Source organism: Alligator mississippiensis, chromosome 13 (genome assembly GCF_030867095.1).
Source record: "Alligator mississippiensis isolate rAllMis1 chromosome 13, rAllMis1, whole genome shotgun sequence".
Classification (NCBI taxonomy): domain Eukaryota; kingdom Metazoa; phylum Chordata; order Crocodylia; family Alligatoridae; genus Alligator; species Alligator mississippiensis.
Genome location: NC_081836.1, coordinates 15,810,932 through 15,834,026, shown reverse-complemented (window position 1 = coordinate 15,834,026; position 23,095 = coordinate 15,810,932). Strand labels below are relative to the sequence as shown.

At 47.0% G+C, this 23,095-nt stretch overlaps 1 protein-coding gene across 4 annotated transcripts in view; it reads left to right on the top strand.

Annotated features, from left to right (window-relative positions):
- Positions 1-23,095, top strand: part of MEGF6 (multiple EGF like domains 6) — a 317,639-nt gene that overhangs the window by 221,941 nt on the left and 72,603 nt on the right. For all 4 annotated transcript variants that reach the window (XM_019493982.2, XM_059716481.1, XM_014605793.3 and 1 more), the window contains one exon: positions 13,457-13,579. In XM_019493982.2, the coding sequence (XP_019349527.2) occupies positions 13,457-13,579 (123 nt within the window). The remainder of the gene's footprint in view (positions 1-13,456; positions 13,580-23,095) is intronic.

The following is a 23,095-nucleotide window of genomic DNA, read 5'->3' as shown; positions in this document are numbered from 1 at the left end:
TTATTTGGGCCTTATTTTGAATGTGGCTGGACCGATATTGGCTGCCTCACTACTAATATTCTATGCAATGCACCTCTCCATAAATACATCCAACTTTTATCTTTCAATGGCAGAAGGGAAGCATGTGTGCATTTTGATATAGTACATGTTTCTGGCTGGCACTTTGATCAGTCAGATTAGGGGAGTGATGGAGAAGCATTTTTCTGTGGTAGTTCAGTACCCATCTTTTAAAGTCCAAGAGTACTGTACTGAAGGCTCTGATCTCACAGGGGAATGGATCTGATGCTCTGGTATGTCCTCTCTGTAATCCTAAAACCTATCCATAATTTCAGTACATGGCACAGTTGCCTGAGTTTGTTTGATTTTATTGGGTCTCCATTACATGATAATGGAGACCTACAACACCTGTGTGCCTACTAGTTTAGAAACCTAATGCCTTTATTGCTGCTCTATAGGGTGCTGTAAGCATGCATGGCACTTTACAGGTTAATAAGATGACAGGTCCCAATGGGCTGGATGGACAAAATGGGACACAGTCTGCGCATTAGCTTAATAACACTGCACGGTAGTGTCATGGTTAAAACCATGCTAATAACCTACTGTGCAGTATTATTAATGCACAGTAAGTAAGCATCACAAAATAACCGTGCACCAGTGCTACTGTGCAGTAACTCTAGTTACTGGCATTTAGTTAATATATTTATTAAGCAAGTACTAAATTAAATGTGCAGTATCTAAGGTGCATTAATGAATGCGTAGATGCGCCCAGTAAAGAACTGGACAAGGTGAAGCAAAGGTGGGGAGAATGAAAGGAGAGGAAAGTGTAACGGAAGCGGGCTGCTGTGCAACTGTGTTCCATGCTGAGTGCGTGTCATGGCATTATCAGCCCCATTGTTAGCTGAAATGTGAGCAAGAGGAGGGCCAGGCGCCTCTCCCAACTGTGTTGCTATGAGGCCTAATCAAAGGGGAACTAAGGACACAGCCAGCGCGTTCAGTCTGAATTCTGGAGCCCCCATCATTTTATAGCAAAACAACTCCATTTTGCATTTGCGTTTAATCAGATTAAATATTGTGAAATCCCTTAATCTGTTTCTGAAGGGCCTCTGGAAAGTTACTTTGTTGTTGTAGCTGAGGACAATAGAGGCAGCAGATGCCTAGAGGGATATGCCCATCTGCCAGCAGGGCCCTACAGTTGGTAAACTGTTGGTGTGGAGTAGCTTTCTCCATATCTCTTTCTGGACCTGTGAGTGCTTTTGCACATCGCTGTTTCAAAGAAAAGGGAAGCAGGAGATGGCAGAGTATCCCTGGCCATCTGCATGCCACTTCGGTCTCGTGAATAGTTTAGATTCCAAAAACAACCCTAGCTCTAAGACAGCCGCCTGTCTCTCTCATTGCTTCCTTGAGGTGTGGAAACATTTCTCTCTCTCTCTCTCTCTCTCTCTCTCTCTCTCTCTGTGTCTCTCTCTAATTTTCCTTACGTCTCTGTCTGCTGGTTTTCCTGGTGTTTATCTCTGGGCCTGGATCCAAATTGGAGCAGGAGGTTCATGAGGAAGGGAAACAAAACCCTGTTCCAAAAACAATCCTTTTCTAGGCATGTCAGGTGAACACATCTGGGCACATCAGGTGGTGGCAAAGGCCAGGTGCCTCTTCCCTGTGGATGGTTCTCATTGCTGTTGTCAGTGTAGGACTTGCCTTGTCATGGTGCCTTTGAGCCCCCACCATGAAGGAGGGCACCGGCACAATCAGCCTGCATGCAGCCAAAAGACAATCCCTACTCTGAGCCTCAGTGTCAGACGAGAGACAGAGGCACATGGGGTGTCTGGAAGCAGTGAGGCTGTTTGGATTGGCGTGAGGGAGAGAGGTCTTCTGCCTTGCATTTTGGGAAAGCCTGCAGGGACCTGTTCCACAGCCCCGTGAGGAGCTGGAAGCTCTCCAAGCAGTCCATGCTTCTTCCTTGCTTTAGCTGTATTGTAGTGCCCCTCCTTCCCCCAAGGGCAGCTGTTGCATTGTAGGCCAGGGCAGCTTTGGCTGGTTCACTTGTTGCAACATCACAGTAGGTTAGAAAAGCTGCCCTGTAGTGTGGGCTGGGGTTGTGATCATGCCTTTGATCTTCAGGCTGTATGGGTTGGGTACTGCTGCTCGACACTGCAAGCTGGCACATGACCATAAGCATTGCAAGCAGCGAGGCCCTCTTCTTTTGTGCTTTCTTGGTGACCAAAGCGCTGGGGAGCATAGCAGCAGCAGCAAAGCAAGGTTTGTTTTCTTTAAGCAGGAGGAAGGGAATACACAGAGGGAGCATGTGTGGAGGGAAGACAAAACAGAGATAAGGCAACTAAGACATCACTGGGCTTAGGGGGGGCCTCTACACATTCAGGTAAAGGTGCACTGAGATCTAATGCATGATCCACATAATTGTTTATTCTGCCATGCCACATATGCATAGCAGGAGGTGTGATTGTGGGATTGCGTATCAGATCCCATCATACCTTACTGCTGGTGCAGGGGGAGCCCAATCCTGGGCTCCCCCTGCACCAGCAAGAAGCAAGGTCCCATGGCTGGGAGCCCTCTCAGCTGATGGGCCTCTCAGCTGTGGGGGCACACCATACACTCCTGTGACTGGGAGTCTCTTCATCTCACCCAGGATGTCAGCCATGGGGTGCCCCAGAGGACCCCACAACAGAGAGCCACAGCTGATGTGGTTTCTCAGCTGCATGAAGCACCCCCCTGGCTGGGACACTGTGTCAACTATGGTCTCCTAGCCGTAGGTATGTATGGGTGCTCCTGCAGCTGGGAGCTCTATCAGTTGATACAGATCCCAGTCATGGGGGCATGTGTTCCCATGACTGGGAGCCAGCATCAGTTGGGATCTTCCAGGCTCAGGTGCACATGCCCCCCCCCCCTCCCCCCCAACTTGGAGCTCTAATCTGCTGATGGGGCTCCCCACCACAGGGGTTGCTGGCCACATGTTCGATTAATGGCATGGTAGGATGCAGCTACAAAATTATTTCACGTGTTTTGTGGAATAACTTCGTAGCCTATTCCTCTTCATATCACATCATTAATCGAAAGAACATGTGTCCAGGTGGCCACTTAAGAGGTGACCACTTAAGGTGTGATTAACTGGGCAATCACGCCTTAAGTGTAATGTGTAGATGGAGCCTAGGTGATTATGTATCTCTGATTTAGTTAGTCTATAAGGTATAAATCTTTCCTGCCTTCTGCTTGATTTGTGACTAACATGGCTGACTATCTTTGTTGGGATGTGCCATCACTGTTTCTCCTGGACTTTATTAGAATGGAGGCATGGAATAAAAGGGCTGTAACAACTCAAGATGGCCATGTTTCCATGCGTGTGCATGTGTTTGTGCTGAAGAGGGAGAGGACAGAATGCAGGGACAAGGAAAAAGTGACCCCAGATGAGCAATTTTTTCCCCTCTTCCTCCTACTTGTCTTCTGTAGTACAGATTTCCACCTGGAAATAAGCAAAGCAGGACAATGGAGGCAGGTCACTGGGAATATTTGCATTGCTTCTAACCGCTAGCAGTCTGTTTTTCTTCTCTGACTTGTTGCTGTGTTGCTTCCATCTTTTTTCAGCCTCGTTGTTTCCTCTAATTGCCGTAATCGGTTGTAACAAACTGATACTGAAAAGATAAAATAGCTGAATCCCATGTGTGTTCATCTTTACAGATTTTAATTAACCTTTCCCCCTGCAGCCCTGCTCTGTAATCCAGGCTAATTGCCACAGGGATTAAAACCTGGCATTAGCTGTTTAGCCAAATGCAGCAAACCCCAGAAGCATATCTACTGCCTGTGCTTACAGCTGGGATTCATCTCCTCCTCCTCCTCAGCCTTTCAGAAGCGATGAACTGCCTCTCTACAAACTGCTCAGTAACTTGAAAGCAGCTGCTTCTGCTGTTGCCCTTTCTCCGGGGAAACTGACAGGGAATTCCTGTTTGACATAAATCAAAGTATTTCTCCACCAAGGAATCTCACTCACTTAGGGCAATGAACTTCATGCCCAACCATTTCCCCCCACTTCCTATTCCTACAGTCATAGTTTTGTGCTTTGTTTCACTGGCAGTGGATTATAATTTACCTCTGGTCGTGGTTGGGCAGGTTGTTCCTGTTAGGAGGAGAAATCGATGAGAGTGCCAGGTATGTCTCTGATGCAGCCTGTTTCTTACAAATCTTGAATTTGTGTTTCCCTGAGCACAGCAGAAATCAAGCAACAAGGTAGTTCCCTTGCTTAGTATTTAAACCTTCTTTTTTTCAGCCAGCACCCTGCCTCAAAAGCATTCTCTCTTGGATTTCCCTTAGGATGACATCACAAGTGCTTCTTTGGTTGGCTTGGTCTTTCTGCTGCCTTCTCATGTCTTCCTCTGTGATGTTTCTGGCTTCATCTATTCATGACCCCTTCACCAAAATTGTATGCAGCCCCCACTCATTCCAGGATATTACAGCATCTGAGCAGCCTTGCCCATGCATTCTGTTGCTTCATCTACCATAGCTCAAATAAGAGGACAGTTGCTTCTTAAATGAAACTTCTAATTCCCACTAGTTTCAGCGAGGTTTTAGTAGTCCCCAGCCTACAAGCAGTCCTTGCAAGTCACAAGCAATATCTAACACTGAATCCATTGAGTTCTGGAAGAATTTATGTCTCATGGAGTAATCATTAATTAGGGAATTGCATCTTAAGTGAATGCACCAAGAATCAGATACACAGAAGGCGCAGACAGAAGAGCATATCTCCATTGTAACTCATGGCACTATGCAGGAAGTGCCATGAGTTACAACAATCCACCGGACCCAACAGACGTTTGTTGTTGAGTCCCAGGGTTTGGGGAATCCAGCTGCTGGCTGCAAGCATACAGCTGGCCTTCCCTTGCAATGCCCCTGTCCCCTCCCAACCCTGGTGCTGTTTTCAGAATGGGAGCAGGGAAACGGAGCTGCAAGAGCTTATTCTAGGGATTCCCTAGCCAGTGCTGGAGGATGGGATGGGTGGACTGGAGGCCCCCCCACTCCCCAATCTTGGTAGCCCCAGTGAAGCGCCCAATATATACAGACTCTGGGGAGCTGGGTCAAACTAATGTGCTTCCTCTTCCAATAAAGCGCTGTTTTATTTTTATTTTTTTCATGTCTGTCAGTGCCCTAGATGGCAAGACAGTCACAGATACTAGGTAGGTTGGAGCCTGTTACAGGGCAGCAGGTAGGTTTGCACTTACATACGCAATGTGTATAGTTTGTACCAGTGGTTCTCGGATTATTCCATTAGGTTGACTTCATCCTATGGCAGGGGGTCGGACTTGATGATCTGCTCAGGTCCCTTCCGACCCTACCAACTATGAAACTAAAACCCAGACCTTCCCACAACCATCTCCCCTCTCGGCCACCAGTCTTATGTCAGTCCCTCTTTGTAACACTATATCGCTTAGATGCATTGAAAAAAGGTCAAGTTAAGGCGGTGTGGAGAAAGACATAAAAATTAGTATCAGCCTTTGGAGGAGGTATGCATTCCACTCTGCTCACCCATCCAGTGAAATACTCCATGCAGCTTTCATTACCATCCTTTCAAAAGACAGATGCTCCATCAGGTTCAGGGCAGCATTGCCATGGGAGCAGTGCCTGCCTATTAAACTTAACTGATCACCACCAGAGTCAGCACCAAAGCTGTTAGCAAATGGGTCAAGGCAAGAAAGGAAACTAGTCCTCAGATCTATGAGAGCATGCCTCTGTGGCTCTAGGAGTGACAATGCAGAGTGCCAGACTTCTGGGGGTGAAATCAGCCCTTCCTTTTGCCAGAGCATAGTAACTGCTAATCCCCAGCAGTAGCTGTGGACTTTACTGTGCACCAGTATATGAAACTGTCTCTTCTCTCTCCTTGTTCATAGTGGTGACTCGCTGAGCTTGGAGGGCTGTGCAGCTCTGCTTGTTCTCAAGACACAAAACCTAAGATTGCTTGAGAGATAAAGCTGTTGCCCTCGTATCTGTGGTCTGAGGGAGTGGAGGTTTTATATGTTCCCTGTACTGCACAGTACTTATCCAGAAATCTCTCTACTGCAACAGAGAGAGATAAGGGACTCCAGAGTGAAACAGAGCAAATAACTGGTTATGTGAGAAGTGTGTGACGATGCAGGTGATGTGCATTGCTGCTGGTGGGACCAAGATAAGGCTGTGTTGAAGTACTGGCCTCTCTCCAGAGCCAATTTGGAAAACGCAGAGGGAGGGGAAGTCTAAAATGGCAAAGATTTCAAATGTGCAAAATCTGAAGGGGAGAAGAGGACACAGGGGGTAGAGACTTGGGAGAGGGGGTAATTTAGGGAACACAACAGGGGGTATAATTGCCACTTAGATTATTGGAATACGAAAGTTTAGACAGCACAGAAGTATTGTTTCCTGACAGTGAAATACCTTGGGTTGTAGAACAGGCACCAGGGGAAGCCGTAAAACTGTCAGCAGCTGGCATATTTAAATGTAGACCGGATAACATGTGAAATGGGCTGGAGGAAACAACATGCTCAACTTTAGGGCTTGTCGGAGGCTAGAATTCCTGTGGTACATTCTGACACCAGAAATTTTTAGTCTGCATCAGAACGAAGTCTCAAAATCACTGGTAGAATGGGAATTCCAAGATGTAGAGGAAAAAAGGCGACAACCTGGTATTCTAGCTTTTCAGAGAAAAATCCTTGATGCTCCCTGAGTGACAGTGCTGCTCCCAAGCCCACTGGTGCTGGAGCGCAGGTAGCCTAGAAGCCCTGGGAGCCCTTGCTCCAGCCACTGCTTCCAGGGCTGCCGGGTTCCTGGCTCCAGAGCAGCACTGCATTGGGTTGCCAGGGAGGCAATCAAGCAAGCAGGAACCAAGGCAGCCTGCCCTGGGAACGCCGCCTGGTTTCTATCAGAACATTCAGCAAAATTGACATATTTCCATAGCGTGTCTTGATTTTGTTGAATTGGCATTTTCCAATGGAAAATGGTTCCCTCAGAAAGTTTCCAAATGGCTCTACTACTAAGTGCATCCTTCTGAGGTTAATACTAATAACACAATAATCCTTCTGTGTTTTCTTTTCCTTTCAGTCTTGTCCTTCCCCAGTGTCTTATAAACCCCTGGTTGGGGTATATCTGCTGTACTAGGAAACTCCATGAAAATAGGCACGTGCCTTTTTATTACTAACACTGTCAACCCAATGTTATGGCTTCATATTGGAGTGTGGCCTTATGGGCAGGCCCAGCAGATAGGCTAAGCCACACAGGTCAAAGTGACATAAAACCAGTAGTCAAATAGCAAGCTATCTGCTGATGAATTCTCCATGAACTTTTCTCTATATTTACTTAATTTTGGAAGAAGGGAGTTTCTCTTTCTCCCCCACTTTTTACCTTTGCTATCTGTGCATAGGCTCTTTTCCTCTGGCTAAGTGGATTTGAACTCTACCTTGTGTGAAGCTCATCAGCAAAGCTGCTTCATCATAGTAGCCCCTTTGGGATCACAAGGAAGAACCTGATCTCCTTTTCCTACCTCTACAGTGCCTCCAACCACTGCTGCCCTGATGAGCAAGGGACTCAGTTCTGCATCCAAGGGAGGAAGCCCAGAGTTTTGCTTCTAGGCCAGGTATAGGCAACCCCAGCACGCGTGCCAATTAGTGGCATGTGGAGACATTTTCCTCGGCACACCAAGAGGTGTACTATATATATAATTTTATTTTTAAGTTGCTGCTCCAGGCTCTCCAGAGCAGCCACAGGTCCCAGCACCATGACAGACACCAGAGTGGAGTCAGGAGCACACAGGCAGGGATGCTGTCTGGGTTCTGCTGACCCTGCCCCTGTCCCTGGGCTGTGCCCCTCCGCCCAGCCTGGGCCCTGGAGGGGAGCTGCAGGTGAGCAAGGCTGGATCCTGGGCAGGTGCTGCGGAGGGTCATTGTGTGCTGCTGTCAGATCTGCTCCCGGCTGGCTCGGCCCCAAGAACCACCCATGGCAGCCGTTCCCGGGGCCTGGGAGGCTCTGTCAGCCAGGACCTTGCACCGGGGGCGGCTCCATCCCACTCGTGCTGTGCCTGACATGCAGGAAGGCAGAGCCTGGAGTTGGGAGCCCCCTGTGCTCTGTGCCCTGCCCTGGCCAAACAGTGTCCCCTCACAGGCAGGGCAGCTGCAGAGCCATCCCTGCAGAGCTGCGCAGTCCAGGCTGAGCATCTCCGCCCGAGCCTATCGAGTCTCAGGGCAGCCCCCACTTCCCACCCAGCTTCCACTGCCCTCCGGCTACCATCTTCCCAAGGGCCTGGCCAGCCCCTGCTGGGCCAGCTCACCTGCAGAGCCTCCCCCCGTGCCTTGTTCTCCATACGCCACCTGGCCCTGGTGCTCAGTGCCCTGGTGCCAACCCCGCCTGGCATCTCCCTGCCTGAGCCCTGGCTGGGCCCAGGGCTTGCCCACCTGCTGGGAGGCTCCAGCACAGCAGCCCTCCACAGCACTTGCCTGGGCCCCAGCCTCGCCCACCTGCAGCTCCCCTCTAGGGACGGGGGCTCAGGCCACTCTTCTGGAGGCTCCTGGCTGGCTCGGCCCTAAGCGCTGTCCATGGTGGTTGTTCCCGGGGCCCAGTGGGCTCCTGCGGCTGGGCCCTTGCACCACGGGTGGCTCTGCCCCGCTCAAGCTGTGCCTGGCGTGCAGGAAGCCTGAGCCCAGAGCTAGGAGGCCTGTGATGCTGGCGTCCCACCCCAGCCAGGCAGCATCACCTCACAGGCAGGGCAGCTACGGTTCTTCCCCATGGAGCTGTATGGGCAGGACTGGGCCCCACCTCGGGTGCTGCTGGAAGCCCCTGTCCACCCGTCATGGCCTGAGTCTGCAGAGCCCCAGGGCACCCTGCTTCCCACCCAGCCCTGCTCTTCTCTGGCTGCTGACTTCCCAAGGGCCTAGCCAGGCTGGCCTGTCCCCACTGCCTCCCCCAACACCTGCTTCTCCCCACGCTGCCTGGGCCATGCCCTGAGCGCCAGCACCAGCGCTTGGTGCCCTAGTGCTGCCCCCACCCAGGTGGGATGGGGTGTCTGTCTGCCCTGGACCAGTGGGCCTGAGCCGCAGCTGGTAGCGGGGGGGACATGGGCAGTGAGGGACACGCCCTCTTTCTCTTTTTCCGTTTTGACCTCTCTTCTATTTCTCTCTCCTCTTTTTCTCCCTTTTCTCTCTTTTTTTCCTTTCTCGATTCTCTTTTTTCTCTCTTCTTTCATTTCTCTCTTTTTCTTTCTTCTTTTTTCTTTCCCTTCTCTTTTTTTTATTTTTATTTTCCCTTTCCCTCTTTTTCTATTTTTTCTGTTTCCGTCTTTTTCTCTCTGTCTCCTCTCCTTTTCTCTCCTCTCCTTTTTCTATTCTCTTCTTTCTGTCTCCTTTTTTCTTTTCTGTTTTTTTTTTCCTCTTCTCTTCTTTCTCTTTTTTACTTATCTCCCTCTTTCTCTCCTTTTTCTCTTCCCTCTTTCTCCTCTCTCTTTCTCTTTTTTCTCTCTTTACTTCTCTTTTCCTCTCCTTTTTCTCTTTCTCTTTTTCTCTCCCATTTTTTCTCTCTTCTCTTTTTTCTTTTTTCACTCTCTTTTCCTTTTTTCTCTCCCTATCCTATCCTTTTTTTCTTTTTGCTTTCTCTTCTCTTTTTCTTTTTCCCTCTTTCTCGCTTTCTTTTTTCTCTCTCTTTTTTCTCTTCTTTCTCTTTTTTTTCTGTCTCATCACAACATGCTTAACAAAAAAAGAACAAGAACAAAGGTATAACGTTTTATTTATTGTCACTGGGTTTAGAATTTTAGAAAACGGTATTTACTGTTAAAAAAAAGCAACATTTATGATTATTAACTATATTAATATGCAGTGCATTCTGCCATGTACTCCCTGTCCTGGTCTTGTTTTTTCTGGCAGGCCTGCGCTCCGACACCTTACGAAGTAGACATTGCAGTTTTTTTCGGCACGCTGTTCTAGGCGGATAACCAACCGTCTTGTACAGTTGATACATTGTCCATTTTGGGACCCTGCAGGATCTAAACCACGCAGGGATCCAGGGCAGAAGTTAGAGTTTGATTGGTTTGGCAGGCGCATCAGCTCTTGCTGCAGCATTTTTTCCCTGAAATACTGGTGTTTTGGGAAAATCTTAGAGAGAACCAATGGGGGCTGAAGTTTCACCTCACAACACATTTTATTGGCTTTATTGCTGTAGAAATTGCTTCTGGTTAAAAACTTCCTGCCTGCTGAGAACACATTTTTAGTCTGTTCCCCTGAGTCAGCCCAGCCTTGGCTCCACTGCTAACAGCCAAGAGAACGGGTCATCACCTCACACCGGTTCTGTATTGTTCAGCCACTGCTTCTCTCATTCACAAATGAATATTAAGAGAGAATCAGCCTAGGATGGGAGAGCAGGGGACTAGAAGCCAGGTTTGTTAGTAGTTGCTATTGGGGCTCCTGGGGTCTACCCGCTACCCTGTCACCAAGTGCTGTGTGACACTTAGCAAGTCACTTGTCTGTCTGTGGTTTAACCAAGTCATTGGGAGTGATGGTGTTGCATTCACTGATATTTCCAAGCAATGTTCAGTGAGGAGATGTTAAAGGAGAACAGAAGTTTTTTTTATTATTGTTCTGGAACTCACATACCTTAAGCCATAGCAGCACAAACCCATGAACCACTGGGCCTTTCTCTGCTAGCTGCTTTGATCTGGAAGTCAATCCAGTATGTGAGCAGGAGAGTCTGCCCTGATCACAGCGCAATCTCTTCAGGCTGTGCTGGAGGCTCCCAGAGGCATCTTGTCTGTCTAGGAGTGACTTGGTTATCCTTTCCATAGAAGAGATAAGACCTGCTGAAGTCTGTTTCCACCAGAGTCTGAGGAGTTCTGTCTTCCTTCCCAGTCCTCGCAGGCTGGAGGGGCTATGCTGCTGTGTGAGACACTTGGCATGCATTTTCCTGCTGGTTATCCACAGTGCTTAGCTGCCTAGAGGTTCATGAAGGCATTTGCAGGGAAAGTTATTCTCAGTTAAAAGCTCTGCTGGAGCACCTGATCTTCCTGGTTATCCTGTCTGGTATGGTTTGGTCTGAGAATCTTTTTTGTTCACTGGAATAAAAAAAGGGTCTTATGGAACTAGATCTTATGTTCTCATGAAGGACTGTTGTCACCCCCTGCAACTGGGAGAAGAGAAGGGGTGTTAATTCCATTAGCCTTTCTCCTCGATTCTGACTTTCAAAATTTAGTTACTATCTGATAGAAATCCATTTAGGCACCTTTTTTGAGCATTTTGCTTCAGCTGTAAGAGGAATGTTTGTACAGAGGGAAAACAAGCTGAATTATAACCAGACACATTGATTTATTCTCTAAGCCAAGAAGCCACGTCTCTGAAATACAGAAGAGAATGGTGCCCTTCAGATACTCTTCCGCTTATATTGGTACTTTGGGCCACCTATACATGTGCTCTGGGGTGGGGTGGAGGGTATTTTAATTAGAGCAGCTCTCTGGAGCTCCAGCAGACTCAATTAATCAAGTCTGCTCCTACAGATTCTAATCAGAACTCATCAAAGCACATGTAGAAGTGCCCTTGAATTCCTCCTTGTTTGTAGGAAGGGGAGAGGGGAATCAGAACAGAGGAAAAAGCCAGACCTGTAATTAATTTATGTGGATTCTGTGTGTTTGTGCAACTCACCCTTTAGACATAGATACGTCTTTTTCACCTCTAAGCTGCAGAGAGAGAGGGAGAAAGAAAGAGAGAGAGAGAGAGAGAAGAGGATAAGCTAGCATTAAGTAGCTGGAGCATTCTCAGTTGAGGAATATTGTTGCTAGTATTTCATATTTCAGGACAGTTGTCTATGACCTAACTCAGTGTGGAACAGAAATAAATCTCTTTTATCACAAGCTGACTACTGTCTGTTTTGTAGTTTTAAATATTAGGAGGATTAGGATGCATTGCCAGGAAAACAGAGGTTTGTTGGCATTTGAACCCTTGAAAGAATGCTCAGGGTTTGAGGGGGTACATCAAGATTATTCTGCTAGAGATTCTTTCTTTGCTTTAAGCCCAAGTAATTTCAGTAATGGGAACAAAAACACAAATTAACACTGACCAAGCCGGTTTCTTTTTTGCAAAAAATACTGCTTTGGTTTTTCCAGGTTTGTTTTGGTGTAAAAGCCCAATACCACAATGACTGTATGAAGAACCAGCAAAGGCAAACTAGAAAGTTGTCCTGTATGACTGCCAATGCACATTTCAGAGGTTTTTTTACAGGTGGTCACGCTGACCTTGGCCATTAAACATGCACTATTTCACTGTGAGGAAATCTGAGATAAAGGTCCATCGTAATCAGTTTTACTGAGATAAGCTCTTCTTTTTTTTGCTTTCTGGCATCTAATGATGATTTATAGATTTACTGAGCACAGTAGAATCATTTCTCACATTGTACCCCAGAGTTTCAGCATCACATGAAGAGTCCTGAGCATCTAGTTTGTGAAATAAAAGGCTTCAGGTGCTGTTAAGATGAAGGGCCTGATAGTAATAATATTTTATATTTACGTGCAGTCTTTGATGCTAACGCATGTCAAAGTGCTTCACACACCATCTACAGATGATGATGTCTTTGAACTCCAGCTGTGCAGACAACACAGGGAGGAAGGGGAAATGTTGCTCAAGGATATATAGACAAACTCCTACTTTATGATGGCCCAATTTTTCAAAATTGCGCAGCACAACCTTGTGCACATCTGAATTGTTTGCATAAAACCCAATTGACCCACACAAGTTGGGTGGCATGGGCAGTGTTTCATGTAAGCATGGGCACATTTGAACTCAGTTGCCCATGGACAGAAGCCAGGGCCTCTTGTGTTCAAGCCCTTATTGCAATGTAAATTGAAAGGACTCCAGTTTATCTGCCTCATGAGGGGGCCAAGTCTCCTGTGCTAGGATCTGAACCTATAACTCCATAGAATCTATGTATTTAAAACTAAGTCCCCTCTGGTTGTGCATAAAAGTTAGCTGCTTGCTCATGCCATCATTATAAACAGTGTAATATTTATATAGCAAATAGACTAGCCTGGCCTGTTTACAGCAGAGGGAGAATGAGAAGGATTAAGAAGCTGTACCAGACGCAGGAATTCCAGTAGTTTGATTGAATCAGTCTTGACTCTGTTTACCCTGGTTCTATGGCCAAGAGTCAGAAAGTTACATGTAGGAACTAATTTGCTTCTGGGAATGGCAGTTTTGTCAAGTTGACATCTAAACAGCAGTTTATGGTGAATGACTCATATGATGTAAATTAGTGCTGATCACAGGCCTGTCCTTGTGATTTTCAACATGGCTTGAGTGATTAAACATGATGGAAAGAGCTGTTTCCTCTCCTCTTCTCCCCTCTCCTCTCCATTCGTTCCCCATATCTGGAGTTGGTTCACGGAGGCCAAGGAATGCTGATCTCAACTGCTTTCATGCCCACTTCATTGAGGTTTTTGTCCTTCCTCTCTCCCCTTCTGCAGATGTTGATGAGTGCCAAGTTCACAATGGGGGCTGCCAGCATAGATGCGTGAACACCCTGGGGTCCTATTACTGTGAGTGCAAGCCAGGCTTTCGTCTGCACACAGATGGCAGGACCTGCATTGGTAAGTCAAAGCCTTCGGTTCTGCAAGGCTGTCTAATCCTCTTTACCCATCTTAGCACCCACTTCGGCACACAATAAAAATTTAGTTTCTTTTGGCCCACTTTTGCATCCATCTGCTGCTTAGGGAGCTGGTGAATGGCAGTGAATTGCGGATTATTTCCTGGCAGCTGTCATTAACATTTCTCTTGCTGGGTCCCTTGGGCAGATTATTCTATTCTGTACAGATGCTGTACGGAATGATGCACTGTTCTTGCCTTGATGTGATAAATGAACCAAAGGAGGAGGAACATGTGCTTTTGATTAATGCAGAGCAGGCCCATTCTGTGGCCCTGGTAACCTCAAAATCAGTGAGGCTTGCTTCCTGTGTGCAGTGCTTCGGGTTGGGGCCAACCTCAGTTTGTACACAAGACATTCTGACGAACATCTAATCCAGAACCAAAATGTTAGTGAGGTGTCTAAAGAGGCAAGAGCAGAGAAAGGTGTTTGTGAGCTGTGTGCCTGTTTATGCCTGGGATGCCAGTGAATCCAGCTGGCAATGGGGAAAGTATTCTAGAGGGAGCACAAGGAATTTGGGCTTCTCAAGAAGCACAGGTTCAACCCATGCAGGGTCACAGGTTGTGAAGCAGCATTTCATAAGAGGTTCAGTTCTGTGATAGTGTTTGGCAGTTGTTTGCTGATAGCACCTTTCCCTGTTGCTGCAAGCAATATTACACAACCTCCCATCAAGTTCTCAGAGCCTCCTAGTGTCCATGCATTGTCTGGCCAAAGCATCACATTAGAAGCACCACAATCACTGCTGCTCATTCAACCTTGGGCCACTCTGCTGAGTGACAATTTATGTAGTCCACTGTTGACAGGGACTAAGACCCAGAAACCTGCAATTATACAGCAGTGTCTGGTCCCTTCCAAGGGGGTCTTTGAGCTGATACCAGGGAGGGGAGTAGCTCTGTGTCTCGCTGCAGTCTATGCATTTAGACCTCCATGCCTTTTGCAGAGCATTTTGCAGGCTGGATATAGGTTGAGGGTAGAATTGGTAGCATGCTTCAAGGGATTTAGCAGCTAAAAAGCAGTAGCTTGGGATCAAAAAAACCTTCTAACCATGAGTTCTGAATCGGGGGGGAAGAACAAGGCATGATTTAAAAAAACCTTTTTTTGTGTAAGCAAACCAATTTTCAAAAAAAAAAAAAGGGGTGGGGGTGGGAAGAGGAGAGGTGCTAATTACACGTGGACACATCAAACACGATCCACCCTTGATTTAGGGTCTTAATTTCCTCCGTGATGCTGTCAGATAAACATATGTGGAAAATGCTGATGCTTTTGTTGCTCCTTGTATAACAAGTTGTGAAAGCCAGGGATTAATGTGATGTTTTTGGCATGGAAGAGTAAGTTATTGGATGCAAAAGGCAGTTGCCAAGCCAAGGAAAGGAGCTGAGGTGGAAGATGCTTTTCTGCATTCATGTGTAAGGCTTTGAGCTGCATTTGTTTTATAGCAGTGGTGTCAAACATACAGGTTGTGGATCATATCTGGCCCACAGAGCCAGGCCATCTGGTCCACAGCCACAAGGGTGGAGACTGTCCCACAGCTGTAGCCAAGCACCCTGGTTAGAGCTAGGGCACTGTAGCCCTAGCACCACTATGGGAAGGGGCCTGATTGCAGCTTGTTCCTGCAGCAACAGTCAAGTGCCTTGGATGTTGGGCCTCTTCCTGCTGGGTCTCAGACCAGAAGTGGGAGAGTCCATGGGTCTGATCCAGCCTACAGGACCAGCCCTGCACTATTGTCTGGTCAGGGGACTGGTCCCACACCCATTATCGGGCCCACAACACCCTTGGTTTATAGCTTGCTTTAAGGGCAAACAATATAGCATGAAATCTCCCAGACTTGACTCAGTTGTTGCATAGGGAAAGTTCCTACTGAAGTCAGGGAGAACTTTGACTTGTTAAGACCTAACTCAGGCCTAACTCAGAATTTTGCACAAATTATCTAAACAGGCTGTTTTATCAGGCAGGTGTGTGCTTCATATACTGCAGCTCCTTAAAGGAATGATAAAGAGGTTTCTAACTGACTTGATGTGAAAAAGCAGCGTGAACATCTTGAAGAGTTACAGCCCTTCCTGAATGTGCAAACACGCATTGAAAAAAGAGTTTCTGAACAAGCCTTCAGATACTTCCTTTAGTCTGGAAATGCTGCAAAAACAACCTGTTTTGTGCTGTTCTAGCACTCCTGCTCCCAGGGCCAAAAAGAATAGAGCTCCTGCATTTAGGGTTGTCAAGCTGACAAGCACAAAATCCACATTGTTTCGATTCTCAGAGCAAATGGGAAGGTTAGTTTTTTTTGGATCCTCTTCCCCAGATAGTTTCTTACGTGTGGCAGTGAGGCCAGCCAGCGTATTACTTAGCAGCAGCAGCAGGTCTCCTAAGTTTTGGAGCCTGCCATTGTTTGGAAAAGAAAACTTCTCTATAAAGTTCCAGTTGATCTAAAAGAAGAAACATTTGCTGGAATTTGCTGTTGCTCCTCAAGAAAAATAAGGTCACATAGCATCCTGCACTGAGCCTTTATTAGCTCACTACAGAAGGGAGCAGAAGAAATCAAATTAGATCCAGAAGTACTTTCTGCCACGTTCTGAAGTGGTGTCGGTATTTTATTCTGAAGGAGTTTTTCCCTGTTTTCTAAACTGAATTCCTGTTTCTGGGGCAGATAGAGCCAGAGGGACCCAATGCACACTTGTCATCTTTTTTTTCAGTCCTATTTTCTTTACAGTGCAATATCCTGAGTATTTAATTAAAACAAGGCACAGGGGGAAAGCCGCATTCTAGGTTGCATACAGTGCACATGCACACTGAGTTTCGCACTTGGGAAGTGTATACAGAGTCTCTAGCCATATTCTGAAGCTAATCATGTGCTTTTCTGGAAGGCCAGAGTTATGGCATTAAACTTATAGTAGGATGAGAGGAGCCAGAGAAATATGAAGTTTCATAACCCGTTCTAATCCATATGTCCTGAAATTTCTGCAAAACATTTCAACAGCTAAAGAAATAGGCTGAAATACTTTAAAAGGGTTATATATTTGACTTCCTTTTTCCAATCCAGTTCCTGGCTCAATAGGACCTTCAAACCTGCAACCCACTTGTGGGACGGTGGGCTTTCTCGCGTGTCTGGTTCTTGTCTTTTGAAGATCACTGTGCAGAAAGAAGGATCTATTGGCCCTAACTATATATTAAACTCTTCTCTCATGTGGCTTTTCAACATGACTTGAGTTGATGTTGTCAAATAAGCATATGATGAAGGGCTTTAAAGCCGTTGTACAATACAGCTCACTTTCTAAAGTCGTCTAACAAAAGGAAGGTCTGTGTGTAGGTGTGTCTGTGTGCTACTTAGGAGTAGTGGAGCCAAAACAAAGCCAGGCTGAGAAAGCCTTTTCCACCACTTTGTACAGTTATGTTTAACTCATTGTCCTTGGGCTGTGCATTGTCTCCAGAGCTCTGCTTCCAGAAAAGTCATCTACAAATACGTCTGCTGCATCTTGATCTTCTAATGAGCTCAGCAGGGCATCCATTTACACCAACTGAAGCTTGGAAAGTGGTATGTGTTGCATGGGGGCGCTAGGCCATGGCAACAAAGGCAGGAGGCCAGTTTTCTTTCTGGCTTCCAGTCCGTTGCAGTAACTGCTTGAATATATAACCAGTGACCATATGGCTAAGTCAGTGTTGTGCATGTACGTAGATATGGCTTGTTGTCTGAAGAACATTGTTCCCTTGTAGGGATACTGTCTCTTATTCAGTGCACAAAGAGGCGGATAGACTACCAGGAGCCTTGCCATTTGGAAGCTTTAACCTCCCAGACAGAACCAGTCCCAGAAACCGAAAGAATTTCAAAAGAAAACACATGAAGGGAGATTGTCATCTAAGTGGAGCATTCTGTTGACGAAAAGGGATTTCCGTGGAGTGCCTTGTAGCTCCCTGTTTTGCTTCTGTTTCAGCTTTACTACTGGTTCAGAGCTGCTACGCAGAACATCCCAAGGGGCCATCCCCTCAGCCATGTGCCAGCAGGGGCCGCCCGCTCTGCTTTCCCCACGGGAATATGTGCTTCCGAGCTGTTTGTCATTAAACTTCCTAGGGAGGATTTGTGGTAACATGTACAGGGTTGGAATCCATCCACTAGAACCAAGGGGTCCCGATCTCCTCTTATGGGATTCTGGAGCAGCTCCTTAAATCCCTGGGGCTGGCTGCTGGTGGGGCTTGACATTCATCCAGTGGTATCTGCACTGCTGGGATTAAAGGAACACATGAAAACAACAGACCCCAATGCGAATAAACAGTAACGGGTTGTGCCTGTAAAAGCCTCCGCTCTGCGCGATTCATAAAATTACAACAGCAGAACCAATCTACAGATAGAGTTACTCTCTCTTCCTTCTCCCCTCAGAGTTGGCAGCTTCTGACTTTGCCATAGAAGCTCATACAGTGTGTCCATTATAGCTGTGTAATAAGCTAGTAAATCATTTGTTCAGTCAGATCAAAGCAGACAGATTTTTTTTCTTTCCAAAGCCCACGACAGGCAGAGTAGGCTAACTTCCATATGAAGTAAGCGGCATGGTGTTTACGACTGGCCTGCCTTCACTTCTTGGCATAAATTTGGCTCCTGCTGGGGATGACCATGTCTAATGAGTGCCACTTTTCCATGCTTGCTTTCTGGTGCCTGGTTTGTAACCTGTCAGCCTGGTATTGTGGTTTTCTTTGGCATGAGGAGCCAGCAGCTGTGTCCTCCCCAGCAGTTGTTTGACTGTGCTTGAGTAGTCATGCAGAGCAGCTCAGCTGCAGTGCTGTAAAGTTTTCTGAGTTGGTGGAGCTCGGGGTCTCAGACGTGCACAAAATTTGTGTCTTTAAAAAAGCACCCCATAATTTAAACAAAAGGTGGGCAAGGAGGTCATTCTTTCTTCTAAGATGCATTCATCAGGCAAAGCCTGCCATAGGGAACTGTCAGTAGAGGCTTGCTGTTGGCTCACTATGCTCTGATACCTAGACTGATAAAACACACAAGGCTGGAGAATGCAAGTTCTCAATCCAGGCATCAGTCCATGGGTTACTCAGCAATGGTCCCTGGCCTTTGAGCCCATGCCTTCTTTCTGTTGTATTTTCACAAGTACATGAAAGTGGTTCTCCCCACCAGCACTCAGTCTAGATAAATATTTACCTTGCAAAGCTGGAGGCTTTGCTCTGACTTGATCTTTGGAATCACATGGCTTTTATTAAAACCAACATTCCTGACAAGTGTTACAGGACCAGCTACTTGAGGGGCATAGGGAAACGTACAGTCGGCAGTGGAACAGACACAAGACCTCACTTAACACTAACTGTCATTTATTTCGTTAGCTTTCATCCTTTGCAAATGCACCCTTGGCACCATTTACAAAGCAGGAAGAATAGAGCTTCTGCAGAAAGGGACCTGGGGGTTACAGTGGACAGTAAGCTGGATATGAGCCAACAGTGTGCCCTTGTTGCCAAGAAGGCTAACAACATACTGAGCTGCATTGGTTGAAGCATTGCCAGCAGATTAAGGGAAGTAATTCTTTCCCTCTATTCTGTGCTGGTGAGGCCACATCTGGAGTACTTTGTCCTATTTTGGGCCCCCTACTATAAAAAGGACGTGGACAAGTTGGAGAAAGTCTAGCAGAGGGCAATGAAAATGGTAAGGGGGCTGGGGAACATGACTTATGAAGGAGAGACTGAGGGAACCGAGCTTATTTAGTCTGCAGAAGAGAAGACTGAGGGGGGATATAATAGCAGCCTTTAACTACCTGAAGGAGGGTTTTAAAGAGGATGGAGCTAGACTGTTCTCAGATGACAGAGCAAGGAGCAAAGGTCTCAAGTTGCAGCAAGGGAAGTTTAGGTTGGATAGTAGGAAAAAGCTTTCTCACTAGGAGGGAGGTGAAGCACCAGAACGGGTTGCCCAGAGAGGTGGTGGAATCTGCATCCTTGGAGGTTTTTAAGGCCCAACTCAAAGCCCTGGCTGGAATGATCTAGTTGGGGATGGTCCTGCTTTGACTAGATGACCTCCTGAGTCTCTTCCAACCCTAATTTTCTGTGATTCTATGATTCTCTTGGTAAGATTCTGAGCTATAAGGCCAGGCATGACTGAGAGAGCAAGACACATACACACACCAAAGCAGCAGACACACTCTTGGTCATATATGGTAGGTTCCCTCCAGTGGTTATGAAACTGTCTTGATTTGGAGGTTAATTCATAGATGCAGCCTCAGAATTGGATGCTTATCTATAGACTTAGTTTTAAAGAAGGGCACAGTACCCTTCATTTGTTTTTGAAGCTGGGTAATGGAGAATCTATTCGGTGGTAAAACATTTCCTTCTCAGCTTATTAAGTTATTACCTGCGAAGACATCCAATGTCCTAAAAAAAAATATGTTTTTAAATGCATTGCAGTTGCTTGTGGGTCTTTGGCTTTACTGTTGCCCTCTCTGCTTTGGAGTTGGAAATGCAGAGCCTTGTGTTGCTTAAGGGCCTTGTTACATGGTAATTTTAGGCAGCTCCTAGAGCTTTTGAACTCCAAATTGTCCACACATCAACACTTTAAAGTGGTTTTAAACACTCATTATGCAAGTCAAAGTTACAACACTCCAGGGCAGGATTACCTCTGATCTGCACTACCCAGTTTTTATTCCATTAAGGTGTGGCCGCTCCCCACAGATGTGCCGCCAAAGTTTCATAGATTTCATAGACGTTAGGGCTGGAAGGGACCTCGGAAGATCTTTGAGTCCAGCCCCTGCCCCAGGGGCAGGAAGTCAGTTGGGGTCATACGATCCCAGCAAGATAAACATCCAATGTTTCTTGAAGGTGTTCAAAGTCGGTGCTTGAACCACTTCCAGCAGCAGTCTATTCCAAACCTTGGGGGCTCAGACAGTAAAGAAGTTCTTCCTTATGTCTAGCCTGAAACGGTCATGGAGGAGTTTGTGACCATTCAATCTTGTCATCCCTTTGGGGCGCTCTGGTGAACAAACGTTCCCCCAGATCCTGGTTAGCACCCCTGATAAACTTGCAGGTGGCCACCAGATCACCTCTAAGCCTGCGCTTTTCCAGGCTGAAGAGTCCCATAGCTCTCAGCCTCTCGTCATAAGGTCTGCTTTCCTGACCTCTGATCAAGTTCAAATCCTCCAGTATCCCATGGTCTCTCACACTCCTACCTGAAGAGCAGGGAGAGAAGCCCATCATGGCTCATTGGCCCTCTAATTGTGACCCGCAGCTATAGCTCCTGGTCCTGCCCCTGTTCTCCAGGCCTCTAATGGCAGCTGTACAAGTGGGAGACAGTCACAGAAGACTTCTAGACTAAGGGTGCAGCTGCTCTAAACTCCACACTAGCATTAACACCGATCAACATTTGTGCAGCTCACAGTGTAAGGTACAACAAGGCCTTGATAGTGAACACCAATTCTCCCTTATTTCACAACGGCTGGAGCTTGCTTTGTATCCCATTGTTGTTCTGAAGTTCTGCATGTCTGTGGCCTTACAATGCATCTCCACGTCAGGCAAGATTCCCATTGACTTCACTGGGATTTTTACCTGGCCAGGTACTGCGGGGTCAAATCAACTTTCTCATAAGATAGGCTGCATTTCAGGTTGGGATCTCTTTCAGTTGCTGGGCAGATAAGACACAGTGCAATTGAAATAAAATATTCTTGCCGTGACAGTGAACTGATCAGCGTGGAGCAAAGAATAACTATTACATGTGAAACTCTCTCATGTTACCTTTCTTCTGCAGACTAGTTCCTACTATGGAGAACAGGAAAAGTCTATATCCGGTCCTACTCCAGGTCTGAGCCAAAGTAGCCTTACAGTTCTGACCCACCGTTGAACACGGGTAGTTGCTTTAGGAAGCTATTGGCAGTGCTAGCACACAGAAAAGCAGTGCCAGGAAGTATTTTGGAGACCAAAAGAGACCCCTGCTATGAAGTTTCTAGTTAGGGTCTGTAAAACCATGAATCCAATTCTCTGAATGTTTTCTGATCACCACAAAAACCACAAAACTTTCAGTTTGTCAGCGCGTACTGTCTAAAGCACATGCTGTCTCCAGAACCCCATGAGGGGAGGCCAGTTGCTGTTAACCCTGGAGGTACAAAGCCCCTCACAGAGACAGCTGGAGAGAAATTCTCTGGCAACCCTGCTTCGTGTGGCTTCTCATTACGAGTCTGTCCTGGAGCATCACAGTAACTGACTGATACTTGTTGAATCTGGAGGATGTATGATGCAGTTTTTAAGCACCTTTCTTCTGAGGTTCTCTAATCACTTTTAAGTGCAGTTATGCCCCTCAGAAAATCCTCTTATTAACCCCATGTTATGTAAATCACCTAGAGCTTAAAACCCATCACCTTTTGGATCAGTAGCAGAATGAAGAGTAGGCCTTTTGCGAAACAGCTAGTATTCGATTTAGTTTGGATTTGGCCAATTTGGGAGACAGTGATTCAATTCGGTGATTCGAGTCACTGTCCTGATTCGATTTGGCCGAATCTACTGAATCTCCAAATCTCCAAATCAACCAGACCAGGCCTATCCCCTGCCCCTCTCCTAGCCCGGCGATGGCTACCCCAACTCCTGGCACTTATTAAAAAAAAGCCCCGGCTCACTGGGTGCTGCAGGGTGTGTGTGTGTGTGGGGGGGCAATTCCCACTGCCCCACACTGCCCCATGCTGCATGGGGGGCTCTGCATGAGCCCCCTGACCCCCCCTCGCTCCCCCAGCCCCACCACAGGAGCCCTGCCCTGGCCAGCTCCGGCCCTTTAAGAAAAAAAACCAAATAAACCTCACCCCAGACTCACTGCTCCTGTCAGCAGGGAGTAATCCCCACTGCCCCGTGCTGCCCCACGCCACGCGGGGGGCTCTGCACGAGCCCCCCAAAGCCCCTAGGCTGCTGCAGGAGCAGTGAGTCTTGGGGCTTTTCTTGGTTTTTTTTGCTTAAAAGGCCAGAGCTGGCCTGGGTGGGGCACCCATGGGAGGTGGGGATCAGGATCGGGGGGGTTGGGGGCTGGCAGGGGCCCCACCATGGTCCCCTCCCCCAGCCCCCTTCCCCTGTCCCTAGTACTTACCAGCTCAGAGTCAGCTGCAGCTCCCTGCTGCAGCCACCAGGGACTGCCCAAATCATCAAAGCTCTCTGAATCTTTTCTGAAGATTCGGAGAGCTTTGAATCGATTTGGACCTTTAAATTGGTCCTCTGATTCGATTCAGATTCAGAGATTAGGCCACTGAATTGGGCCAAATCTCCTCCAAATTGAATCACCATCCAAAGCTTCACACAGCCCTAATGAAGAGCAGAGTGCAGGACTTCTGGCTCTTCCTTCTCCTGTCTTAGGCTAGTGACAGACATTCAAAAAGCCTGAGCCTGAATTGATTCAATCTTTGCAGGTTAGTCTAACCTGCCTAGGTTGAACTAGTTTGCAGCTGCACAGACATTGGTGGCATTATAATTGGTGGCACAGGAAATGGTGGCACATGCCTACAGTGGCTCAGGCTAGAAG